Below are 11,391 nucleotides of genomic sequence, written 5' to 3'. Positions count from 1 at the left end.
CCACTCCTCCCCAGCCCTGCCCTCTCCTGCCCGCCCTTTCCTGCCCTGCCCTCTCCTGCCCACCCTCCCCAGCCCTGCCCACCCTCCCCAGGCCTGCCCTCTCCTGCCACCCCTCCCCAGCCCTGCCCTCTACTGCCCACCCTCCCCAGGCCTGCCCTCTCCTGCCCACGGCAGTGAGGTGGAGCGGCCTCAGATGCTCCCTCAGCTCTGGCTGCAGGCTCTGGGCTGGGCAGACCCTGCCTGGGATGCAGTCATTCACCCTTGAGGTGTAGGATACTGACCTCAAAGAGGTTTCTCCTTGCCTTAGAGGAAAATTGATTCACAATGATACGGCGTTTATTCTCCCATGGTTTGTAACGCCATGAGAACCCTAAACTTAAGGTCATAAAGGGAGTATTAGGATTGATAAGAAAAGGGGGAGGTTCTCTGAGAGTTGGTGCTTCCCTTATGGCAGGGAAACAGGGACCCCATTATTTAAAAAAATTGATTAGAGCCAAACTATTTAAATAACTTTATTTCATCCTTTGGTAGATGAGAAAAATACATTACAAAATACATTATACAGAGGACAGCTCACAGTACACATTACTAAAAACACAATCTACATCTCAGCCAGGGCTGGTGATAAGGTCAGAAGACAGCCACCAAGGCCTTGAACACCGGTTTCCGCTCTATAGAATAAGGTTGCCCCTAGGGTCCCCACTTTCCCTAAACTTTAGCACCCCGTTATCAGGTGGGTGTGGGTGGAGTTAGAGCAGCATTGAGGGGGACTGTTGAACTCTCCATCCACCTGAAGCAGCAAGACATGAATCCCTTAAGAGAAAATGGGGGAATGACCAATGTTAAAGCATTACGGAACTGACATCCGTGGACGCCCAGGCGGCGGTCTCAGCGCTGGGCTTTCTGAGACGGAGCATCGTCACCGAGTCATCCCTGGCGCCTGTCATTGCGGTCATCATCTCATCTGTAGGCATCGTCCCTAAGAGCCTGTCTCAGCCCCAACGCGAGCACTGATGGTTCTAGTCCAGCGACTTCCTCCCTCCCTCTCCCCGCCCCAGCAGTTCCCGGAGCCTGGGGTGGGGGGACACAGGTGTCTACAACAGCCCCCTTACGCTAACCTCCCCAGAGGACCCATCTGATGGAGGTGGCTCGAAAAGAATCCACCATTTTTCAAGCCAAACAACGTCAGAGCTATACCTGTTTTATGAGACCAAGTGAAGCGAGAGAGAGGAGGGTGAGCAAAGAAGCGACCAGTGAACACTTCAGTGCTAGCCAGGAGCCGTCTCCGGGGAGGGAGGAGTCGGCGAACACCGGAGTTGTGGCTTACAGAGCATATTGCTGAGACCAGAGGCCGCGTACACACGAGACTGCCCCCATCCCCACTCAGTTCATTTAAAAGCAGTTCCGTGAAACAGCAGCCTGGTGAGCCTCCTTTCCCATTTCCTCGTTCTTAGAAATTTGGAAACATCTGCAAGTAGAAGAGAAAAGTAGTCCTAAGAATTAAGGTCATCATTTCAGCCTGCCGCACTGGCTCAGCAGGGCAGGCTCTGCAGGCTGGGGGAGCGAGCGCTGGTCGCTGCAGAGGCCTTCAGAAAGCCGAGGGCCGGCTTGTGCTTCCGCTCCACCTTTCTCTGGCTTCAGCAGTGAAGTGCAGCCGCTCATCTCGACCCCTCCCCCACCACCCAAACAGTTTAGGGGATGGGGGTGGGGTGGATGTGGGACCAAAAATAAAGATGAGTCAAGACCAGCATCTTCAAATTAACAAACTGTAATTGTTTTCCCAAAGATACATTTTTTTCCATACACATCCATCATACACTGTAACCAAAAAAAGCAGTGTACATGAGATAAGAGAAAATAAATTAAAAATCCATAGCATAGGTAAGGAGGCTCTATCTGGAGCACAGCTGAGTTTCCAGCAATGTAAGGAGGCTCAAAAGTTTCTTTTATAAGAATGCCTGCTAGCAAGGGTTCCAGCCAGGTGGTTGGTTGGTCTGTAAGTCAGTCTTGAGTACTTGAGACGGTTCGGTGTTGGTTTTTTCCTTAGCGTTTAGAATAGCCATCATTGTCCTGCAATAGGCAGAGCTATCACGTCCAGGAAAAACGAGGGAGGGAACCACAGAGGCAGCGTAAGATCCAAATACAGCATTCAAAGGTAATTGGTCCAGTGGTGCCTGGGGAGGGAGGCGGGGGATGGCGCTCCGGGGTTAGCCATCTTCCTTTGGGGGTGTGTACCAGCCTGCAAAGGAACCCAACGAAACAGTGAGGGGGCGCTGACGTCCCTGCTCCCAGCCCCTCGCTGAAGGCTCCAGGGTTCAGGTGAAATGACCCCAGACAGGACTTCCGGTGCGGGGAGAGGAGCAGGGGAAGCGGAACTGCCCACCTGGCGGTCACAGGAAGGGGAGAGGATGTGCCCAGCCCGAGATGACAGTGAGGTGAGCTTCCTCACAGGTGGTGGGAGGGGAGCACCAATCCACATGGGGATGACCTGGTGCTTTTCTGGGGAAGAGGCGGTGGAGGGAGCCACCTCCAGCCTACTCTGGGTAACGGGGGCAGGTGGCTGTGCTAACGGGCGAGAAAGGCTCAGAAACCAAAAGAAGGGGTTCTTGCGATTTGGCTGGAAGTGAAAACCTCGGGCCTTCCCAGTGTCCGAGTCTCGAGTCCTGGCTCCAGCCTCACCGTTTTTTTCGTGGATCTGCACCAAGGACTTGTAGGACTGCTGTGCTCTTGTCAGACTGTATTGAGACTGGGGAGAGGAAGCCGCCAAATCAGGCCGTGGCCAGCTGTGGCTTTCCTCACCTTCCCGAGACCGTCACCCAGAGACCCAGACATGTAAGTGCCCCCACCTGTGGGCCCCTCTGGGCTGCAACCCCACAGCCCTCCCTTTCCAGGCCCGGGTCCTCGCCTCAGGCCAAGGCCCTCTCCTGACCCCACCGTGGGTGCCCAGGCCCACCCATCCGATGCCAGAGCCCAGAGGGCTTCATCCCCGAGGCCCTCAGAGACGGCAGCCTGGGCCTGCCAGTGGCCCCGGCGGTCCCAGGCTCCAGGCCGCTGAGCAGGCCCGGGCCCAGCTCCTTACTTTGTTGGCTCCGAACTGCACTCGTGCTTTCCCCTTCACCAGCGTGGCACTGATCTGCATGATGACGGACTCTATCGAGTAGGCACTGCTCCAGCCCTGGGCATCGGGGAGAGAAAGCAGCACGTCAGGCGAGTTCCCAGAAACCTTACACCGTCCTCCGCAAGGAGCTGCATCTGTGGAAGGGCCTGCCCTTCACCCCGGAACAGCCACCACCTGTTTGGGTCCGTGGGTGTCAGGCTCTGCCTGGCAAATGAAAGGGCCACCTTAAGCCCATCGCCCCAAACCCAAGAGCGTGCGGTAAAGCTCAGCTGAGCCCCGCCCTGGCCAAGTGACCAAGAGCAAGAGACAGGCTCACCTGCTTGGTGAGAAGCTCCATGCAGATGGCGCCTCCACCCAGAACATACCTGCAGAGAAAGGTTAGTCAGTTGTGCCTGGCAAAGCTCACACCCCTTTCTCACCTTCAGTAACAGGAGCCGCCCTCCGCCACTCACCCTCCGGAGAGGACTGGAGACACAACCCTGACAAACGGTGGGTCAAATGGAAAGTTATCCTGTGAGAGACAAAGGCAATGATTGGGGGAGGCAAGTGTCGGCCACAAGGTTGTACCAGTCAGGTGGCGGAGGCGGCCTGGGCCCAGAAGGGAGGAGCTGGAGGGGAAGCAGACTTACTTTAAAGGAAAAGTTAAGTAGGATGAAGTCTGCACCTTCTTTCTCTTTGAGGATCTGGAGATCGTTGTGCAAAGCGCTGTCCTGGTCAACTCTATGAAGCAATGCGCCTGGGCTCAGACTCCTTGTCCTCGCTCAGGAGCCTTGTGTCCACCCCCACTTCCCCTGGCAGGCAGCAGAGGGACCCCCCCTGCCCACACCTGCTCCTGGGACTGCCCAAGACTGCCAGCAGGGGCTCCCCACGTACTAGGCCCCAACTTCCTTTCCAATCCCAGGGTCCCCACTCACTTGAGGAGTTTGACATTCCAATCATAAAGGCTGTCATTCACGAGTTCGACTGCATAGTTTCCTGGAAGGCGGGAAGACGGGTGTTAGGATGCTCCAGCTGAAGGAAACTATCGAGGCTCCAGGTGCACCCCTGGACATGCAGCCGCTCTAAGCCACTGGCTTGCGGAGCTCCGTTCTGGCCCAGGTCCTTCTTTATGAGAAGCTCCGGCTCAGGCCCTCCCAGAGGCTAACTCACCGCCTTTGAAACTCTGTGATCGGTATATATCCCTGAGCTCCTTCATCAGCCGGTCAGTGGCCTGCACCGAGCCAGACACTGCCCCCTGCAAGGGAGAGAAGACAAACATCTCTGGGTCAGGTGGTTTGAAAACACACATACTAGACCTTAACAGGACCTGAGCAAGGATTAGGCACACCCGTAACTCATGCCAGAAAACAACCTGCTCCCAGACCGATACATGGTGGCCCACCACCTTCTGGCCGGTACCCACCAAACCCTGGCCCAGCCTCTCCCTAGAAGGTACGTACATTTAAGTAATCTTGCCTCTGGTTCTTTTTAATTTTCTCTAGTATGGCCAAGTTTTCTTTTCCGATGCCATCATCTTCAGATTTCTTGCCCTCAGCTGGCTCTTCCTCTTTCATTTCATAGTGATCCAGGTCTTCTGTGTCCTGGGGCGGTATGGGAGGGAGGAGAAAAGAAACCAATACGGGCTGTGGAGAGGGCCATCGCCTTCCCAGTCCTATTTGGTCTAGAGCTGCAAGTTAAGGACCAACGGACTCTCCAGAAGCTGAGGAGCACAGCATCCTCTCTGTCTCGGCAGCAATTCCCAGCCTCATTCCCTCCACAATCTAAAAGACAAGGCCAATTCCCTTCCCAGTCAGTTCTTCAGCAGAACCACGTGTGGACCGAGGGAAAGCAAGCAGAGACTCAGTCCTCGTTTCCCAGCCTGACCCTGCTCCAACCGTTCCTAAAACTCTCCCTTGGCAGCAGCTCTTAATTCCTAGAATGACTTTGGCCTGACACTGGGAAAGATCATGTTTCACCAGGTGACTATTGTACCCAAGAGTTCTCAGGACTCCAGGTTAGAGGAGAAACCTGGATCAGAAATCTCATGCCCTCCCAGGTGGTGCTGACCTGATTCAAGCAAAGGCACCCACTGACAAGAGGGGGATGGGGAAAGAGTTCCAGCGAGGGAGCTTGGTAGAGGTCAAGAACAGAATTCACCCTGCTTTCCATCACACACAGTTCGCTGTGCATGATGGGAAAGCCCACCTCCAGGATTTGAACCCTCTGTTAGAAGCTGGGGGGATGGCGCGGAGGGCTCTCTACTGTCTGACAGGAGTAAGTTTCATGTGTCACGAGTCTTGTGTCTTAAGACCTTAACAGAGTTACAGAACCTGGACGTTAAAGCAATGCTTGGAGACAGAGCAATCCAAAAGATCTCCGGGCTCCAGCAGGACACAGCAATACTGACTTCCTAATTACTACCTTGATGCTGACATCTATGGAATGTTTATTATTTTTTAAAATACATTTTATTGATTTTTTACAGAGAGGAAGGGAGAGAGATAGAGAGCTAGAAACGTCGATGAGAGAGAAACATCGACCGCCTACCGGGGATGTGCCTGCAACCAAGGTACATGCCCTTGACCGGAATCGAACCTGGGACCTTTCGGTCCACAGACCGATGCTCTATCCACTGAGCCAAACTGGTTTCGGCTACGGAACGTTTATTATATGTCGGGCACGATACTGGATGCTACGCACACCAGCTCAGTTCATTCTTACAACCGCCATGCTTTTATGTGATCACTATTCCCGTTTACAGTTAAGAAAGCTGAGGTTTAGTAATGTTAATTCTCATGTCCAAAGTCATACAACTCTTAGCAGAGCTAAAATGTGAATCAAATTTGCCTGGCTCTGAAGCTCAAGTTTTAATTTTAGTGTTATGCGTAAGTATCCATGTTTTAAAAATATATCAGATAAATTGTTTAGCACTATGTACTGTATGAAGCCCTTTACATGCAATACCTCATTTAATCTTCAAGACAACCATATATCATAGATATAATAATTCTGCTTTATAAATAAGGAAACTGCAGCTTACTAAAATTAGATAAAATTCCCAAGTTAAGATAATCTTGGAGATACAGGATGTAAACCAATGCCTGACTCCAAAGCCATCTGAAATTAACTTCTGCACCTGACCAGTTTGGCTTAGTGGATAGAGCAGTGGTCCATGGTCTGAAGGGTCTCGGGGTTAATTCCCGGTCAAGGGCACATACCTTGGTTGCAGGCAGGACCCCTGGCCCCAGTCGGGGCGGGAAGCAACCAGTCCAATGTTTCTCTCTCTGTCTCTCCCACTTCCTTCCACTCTCTCTAAAAATAATGGGAAAAAGTCCTCGGGTGAGGATAAAAAAAAAAAAAAAGAAATTAACTTGTTGCTCTGTGGTATAAACAGCTTTGCACTTAACTGTCTTCAGTGGTTGGATGTGAGTGCCTTGTCTCCTTATTACACTGGCCATTCCTCCAGGTCAGTAAATCTGTCTTTACTCGTTGGCATTTTTCCCTCCCCAGTTCTAGACTGGAGCTCTGTTAATCCTCTGAGGATATTTTTTTCCATTGATTTTTTTTCCATTGAAGAGTAGAAGGAAGGGAGAGAGACAGAGAGCAACATCGATGTGACTGGTTGCCTCCCGCACATACCCCATCTGGAGCCAGGGATCAAACCTGCAACTAAGGTACGTGCCCTTGACCAGAATCAAACCCAGGATCCTCCAGTCCTCGGGCTCTAACCATTGAGAAAAACAGGCTAGGGCTACACTGGAGCTTTGTACACTGTGGGTGCTCAAAGCTGCTGATTTGAGTTTCCTGTCAATGCTGCCTCAGGTGGCAAGCCTACCTCAGGCATCTCCTCATCTTCATCCTCCGAAGACACGTCTTCCTGTGTGCACTGCAGTGGGGAGAGGAAAGGTGGGAGATCAGAGCCCCGGGGGCTTCCCAGAACGCAACCTCTCGCCTCCTCCCGCAAGCTTCCGGGTCTGCCAGCCTGCCCACCAGCCAGGTCTGAGAGGAAGCAACAGCTCAGGCAATGACTTCACTAGCAGCCCATTACTCTCCTCCTCCCACATGCTGAAGAATAAAAGAGAAGCTACATGGCTGTTTCTGTCGCCCACCTCACAAATCCCAGTTTATCTTCTCCAAAAATCCCTAGACAGTTGAGGGATTCTTGCTTCTTAACAAGGGGCCTGAGACCCCAATGGCCACCAACTTCTACTGTTTCCCTGAAAATAAGACAGTGTCTTATATTAATTTTTTCTCCCAAAGTTGCGCTAGGTCTTATTTTCAGGAGATGTCTTATCTTTCCACGCGCTAGGTCTTATTTTCGGAGGATGTCTTATTTTCGGGGAAACACAGTAGTAAGTCCTCCTCCCCCTGCCTCCACTCTTCTCCAAATAAGGGATACTGCCCACGAGGGTGAGTTTTGATAAGTGAAGCTATTAGCGTCCCATCTAACTAGATTCCTGTCGGGGGGGAAAAGAAGCCAAGAATCACAGTTTGTGTGTTTGGAGTGGGCAGGGTGGAGACACTGCTGCCGATGTGTCTCAGTCTGCCTGAGCGCCGTCTGTGGGTAAGGCTGCACAAGGCCTCACCTGGTCTGCTGGCAAGGGCTGATCCAGCATCTCCACATCCGGATGCTGAGGAAGGTTATAGAGTTTACACAGGTCCGAGATGATCCTCTTCAGATGCTGCAATAGCTGGGGGTAGGAGACCAAAGTGACATCAAATACTCCTTTTCAACCCAATCTGACAGGTACATGGATGAGCTTAGCTCAGAACCCAAATTGGTACCTAGTTCACTAAACCTCATAGATCATGTGGCTGTGGGAGAGTTTACTGGACCAATCCTGGGGCTGGCACAGGTCTCCCCTTGTCTTTTGCAAGCAACTCCCCTAAGAAGTCTGCCCCCAAAGTCCAGCCTACTGCACCATCCTCTTTCCAGGTGTCTCCCTCTCTGTGTGTCTTCAAGGTACGAGCCCAACCCCAACCCTGGCCCCCTTACCAGAGTATTCCCTTTCTTTATGTCCACCAGCCTCTCCAAGACAGCAGCCAAGTTTGGGTCATCAGACTCCACCGACCAGATGGGGGGCACAGCAGGGTACGACTCCTGGCGGGAAAAAGAGCAGAGAGCGGTCAAGGTGGGCAGTTCTGGGAAAAGCTGGATTTCGCCTGCTCAAAACTTCTCATTTCTTTGCTCTTTCTCCAGCTCACAAAAGCCCAGCTCAGCAGGGCAGTATCTAATCAAGCAACTTCTCGACGAATCCTAGGCCATGAGAAGAGAAAGCAGCACAGCCAAACCCCAGGCACAGTGAGGGAGGCTTATCCAGGCTCTGGACTTGAAGTTCTCCCTCACCCAGCACAAGTCCTCTTCGGAGTTTCCCACTCCTTAAGCAGTGGAGGAACAGATCACCTCACCACAATCACACCGATGGGAAAAGGCAGGCTATAGGTCACTTTCATTTTAACCGTGGAGGCAGGGACTAAAGACCAGACTGTATGTCCAGAATCTAAAAGTGAAAGGGTAGCAGAAGAATTTCCACAACCCACTTCCAACAGGACCCCTCAGAGGCCAATTCTCCCCACCTCTCTCTTGGGAACCTGCCACCCTCTTGGTCCAGGCGTAGGATGTGGGGCTCCACATGGCAGGCTGAAAGAGGCCTACACTGCTGCATTCCCAGCATTCCTGAGCCACAGTGCCAAACGCAGCCTGACCAGACTCCCCCTCTGCCCAAACCAAGGGGACCGGGCCAGTACAGGCCGAGTCTCCTTTCTAGGGGCCACAGAGAGTCTAACCCAGAACCTAAATTAACTTCCTTTTAGGGACAAAGACAGTAGATGGCCTCTGGCAACTGGAAGGGCAGGTAGAATGGGGAAAACCTACCCTTAAGGAATTAGGAGCTAAATTGAGGAACAAAATTAACTCCTGGGGTTTCCACACTTGCTAAGGAAACCATATCCGCATTTGCTAGAGTTTTTACTCTGCCATGGTCCTAACCCTCCACGCTGGAGGTAAACAAATTATTAAAGACGCTCCGGTCTTCACCTACGCCACACCTAGCGCGTCCATCTGAACTTCCTACTTTAGAAGGAGGAAAAGTGGTGTGCGTGTGCTGGTGGGGATGGAAGAAGAAAAGTTTTGGTGGGGCATCCTCCAATCTGAGCCGAGGCCTGTCTCACCAAATTTTGACCTGGATTGACGAAGGGAAGGGACAGAAAACAGGAACCATGTAAATTGAATCAGGACCCAAAGTGCTACACTACCCAAAGCCTGTCTTTCCCAGGCTGCTGCCTGCCTGGTCCGGCTCTGTTCTCCGAGTCCTCAGCCGATGCTTGGGCCGGGAGCACACCATCGGAGCAGGTAGCCTAAGTGCTGTCCCATCCAGTATCGGGCGGTCCCGCGTTACCAGAGGCCAAGGCTGTTCAAGGGGTCAGTGAGGAGGGACTGGGCAGGAGGGCGGGCTAGTGCAGCGCACCTAGGGATGGAACGATGTTCACCGGGGAGAAAAGGAACTGTTACTGTGCGGAGCGGGATGGTCCTCAGACAGACCACCATCCCCAGGAAAGGCAACAAACAACCCAGGACAATTGGAGACATCCTCAGGGAGCAGCGAGGAAGGGGCAGGTCTGCTACCAGCTGGGGCAAAAGGAGAGTTAGAGGTTACAGCAGAAGAAAAGGGAATCCGAGGGAGAGGAGGAAGAGGAGCCGCCTAAAATCCAGAGAGCCAAGGGGCTGCGTGAGAGGTGCCTGGGCAGGGATCTCACAGGTGGCCACGTCCTAAGTGAAAGGTACTGCTGAAAAGGGGCTTCACTGGAACGTGTCGAGTTCCCAACCAAGTCCTTCCAGCTGAGGTCAGCGCGGAGGCCTGGAACCTTGAAGTGAGAGTGAGGGGGGAAAGGGCACCCCTAGGCGGCAAGGTAAAGTCGCAGAGTACCCCAAATCGTGAACCTTGGGATGCGGGTGGGTTAGTGGGAAGGGGCAGTGGAGGCGCTGTATGTCAGGGGGTCCCTCGCTATGAAGGGTCAACGGGAAAGCGTCTGGGTGCTCGGCAGAACCTCAAGGGGCAGAAACAAGTGTAACCTGGAGAGAAGGGGCAAGCCCCAAGAGAGAGGACTCGGCCTCGCAGATCTTCAGAGAGAAAAGCTGTGTGGGGGATCTCCAGTCCCCGAGAGGGGGCTCCCCGAGAGGCGCACGCAAGGGGATCCTCACCGTGATGTTGCAGTGGATGCGGACGGGATCCCCAGGCACCGACCCCCGGGCGGGGAGATGCGGTCCGGGCGTGGCCCCCGCCCCGGCCCCTCCAGCCCCGGCCAGCAGGAACTCGCAGCTCAGCTCGTCCAGGCAGGCGCTGGCAATGCGGAAGCGCTCGTGGCCGCGGTGGAAGATGGACTCGAGCAGCTTCAGCTCCCGCCTCAGGCAGGGCCCCGGCCCCGGGCCCCCCCCTGGGCCGCCCCCGGCCCCCGGCGCCGCCCCCTGGCCCCCCAGCTGCTGCCCCGGCCCCGGCTGCTGCTGCCCCTGCGGCTGCGGCTGCTGCATCCTCCGCTCCGCTCCGTTCCGGGGCCGGCGGGCCGGGAGCCTCCGGCCTCCGCTCCGGGCTCCGCCGCCGCCGCCGCCGCCGCGGTCCGCACTTCCTGATCCCCCCTTCGCCAAGATGGCGCCGCCGCCACCTCCGGGACAGGGCCCCCCCCCTCCGCTCGCCGCTCCCCCCACCCCTAGCCGCCGGAAGCCGCGCGCCCCTCCTCCTCCTCTTCGGAAGCCCCGCCTCCGCTCCCTCACGTGACCTCCCCGCTCGGCCTCTTCCACGTGACCTCGCCTTCTTTCCCGCCCCTTGTTCTAGTCTGCCACCCTCCGCATGTGACCGCGGCTCCGGGCTCGCCGGTTTTAAGCGCCTCAGTGCGTGCTTACGTACAGCGTGCGTGCGTGCGTCCGCGCGCCGCTCTCCCCTCTCACGTGACCCGGGCCCGCGTGCTTCCAGGGGCTCCTCGCGCGGGACCCTGTTTCCTGCGCTGGGTCCCCTTTCTCTGCGTCTCGCGGCGACCGGCGTGCGGGGAGCTCTGCTCGGTGGGCAGAGATGAAAGAGTGGGGCCTGCGGTCGCCGCCATGCCGCCCTCATCCTGCACCCCCCGCGCCGGTCCTCGGCGCAGGGTCCCCAGCCCCTGCCCTCGTGCGGCCACGTGGGCATGCTCTGTCGCCACACCGAAGGAGGGGCCCCATAACCAGTCTTGGTTGGATTCTTGCCCGGCTCGTTGCGTTGTGTGACTCGGGTTAACGACCTTCCTTCAGCCTCCTAATCTGTGCAATG

General features: G+C 54.9%; 1 protein-coding gene across 1 annotated transcript; it reads right to left on the bottom strand.

The window, feature by feature from the left end:
• Nucleotides 1-1,752: 1,752 nt before the first annotated feature.
• Nucleotides 1,753-10,778, bottom strand: UBE2Q1 (ubiquitin conjugating enzyme E2 Q1). Its single transcript, XM_036441733.2, has 13 exons — nucleotides 10,299-10,778; nucleotides 8,094-8,198; nucleotides 7,684-7,788; nucleotides 6,933-6,983; nucleotides 4,558-4,698; nucleotides 4,268-4,352; nucleotides 4,033-4,093; nucleotides 3,748-3,838; nucleotides 3,571-3,629; nucleotides 3,435-3,483; nucleotides 3,080-3,175; nucleotides 2,680-2,746; nucleotides 1,753-2,239 (listed from the first exon to the last, which is right to left on the bottom strand). Exons 1-13 carry the CDS (start codon nucleotides 10,623-10,625, stop codon nucleotides 2,208-2,210), a joined length of 1,269 nt encoding a protein of 422 aa, XP_036297626.1. The 5' UTR covers nucleotides 10,626-10,778; the 3' UTR covers nucleotides 1,753-2,207.
• Between the last annotated feature and the right edge of the window lie 613 nt (nucleotides 10,779-11,391).

The sequence above is a fragment of the Pipistrellus kuhlii genome, unplaced genomic scaffold (genome assembly GCF_014108245.1).
Source record: "Pipistrellus kuhlii isolate mPipKuh1 unplaced genomic scaffold, mPipKuh1.p scaffold_m20_p_18, whole genome shotgun sequence".
NCBI classification, from domain to species: domain Eukaryota; kingdom Metazoa; phylum Chordata; class Mammalia; order Chiroptera; family Vespertilionidae; genus Pipistrellus; species Pipistrellus kuhlii.
Note: the sequence above shows the minus strand (reverse complement) of the source record. Positions and strands in the feature narration are given on the sequence as shown.

Coding starts and splice junctions, on each gene's coding strand:
- UBE2Q1 (XM_036441733.2), bottom strand. CDS start 10,625: ATGCAGCAGCCGCAGCCGCAGGGGCAGCAGCAGCCGGGGCCGGGGCAG. Junction 3,839..4,032: donor TGGAATGTCAAACTCCTCAA/GTGAGTGGGGAC, acceptor ATTGCTTCATAG/AGTTGACCAGGACAGCGCTT. Junction 3,176..3,434: donor TGGAGCTTCTCACCAAGCAG/GTGAGCCTGTCT, acceptor CCCGATGCCCAG/GGCTGGAGCAGTGCCTACTC.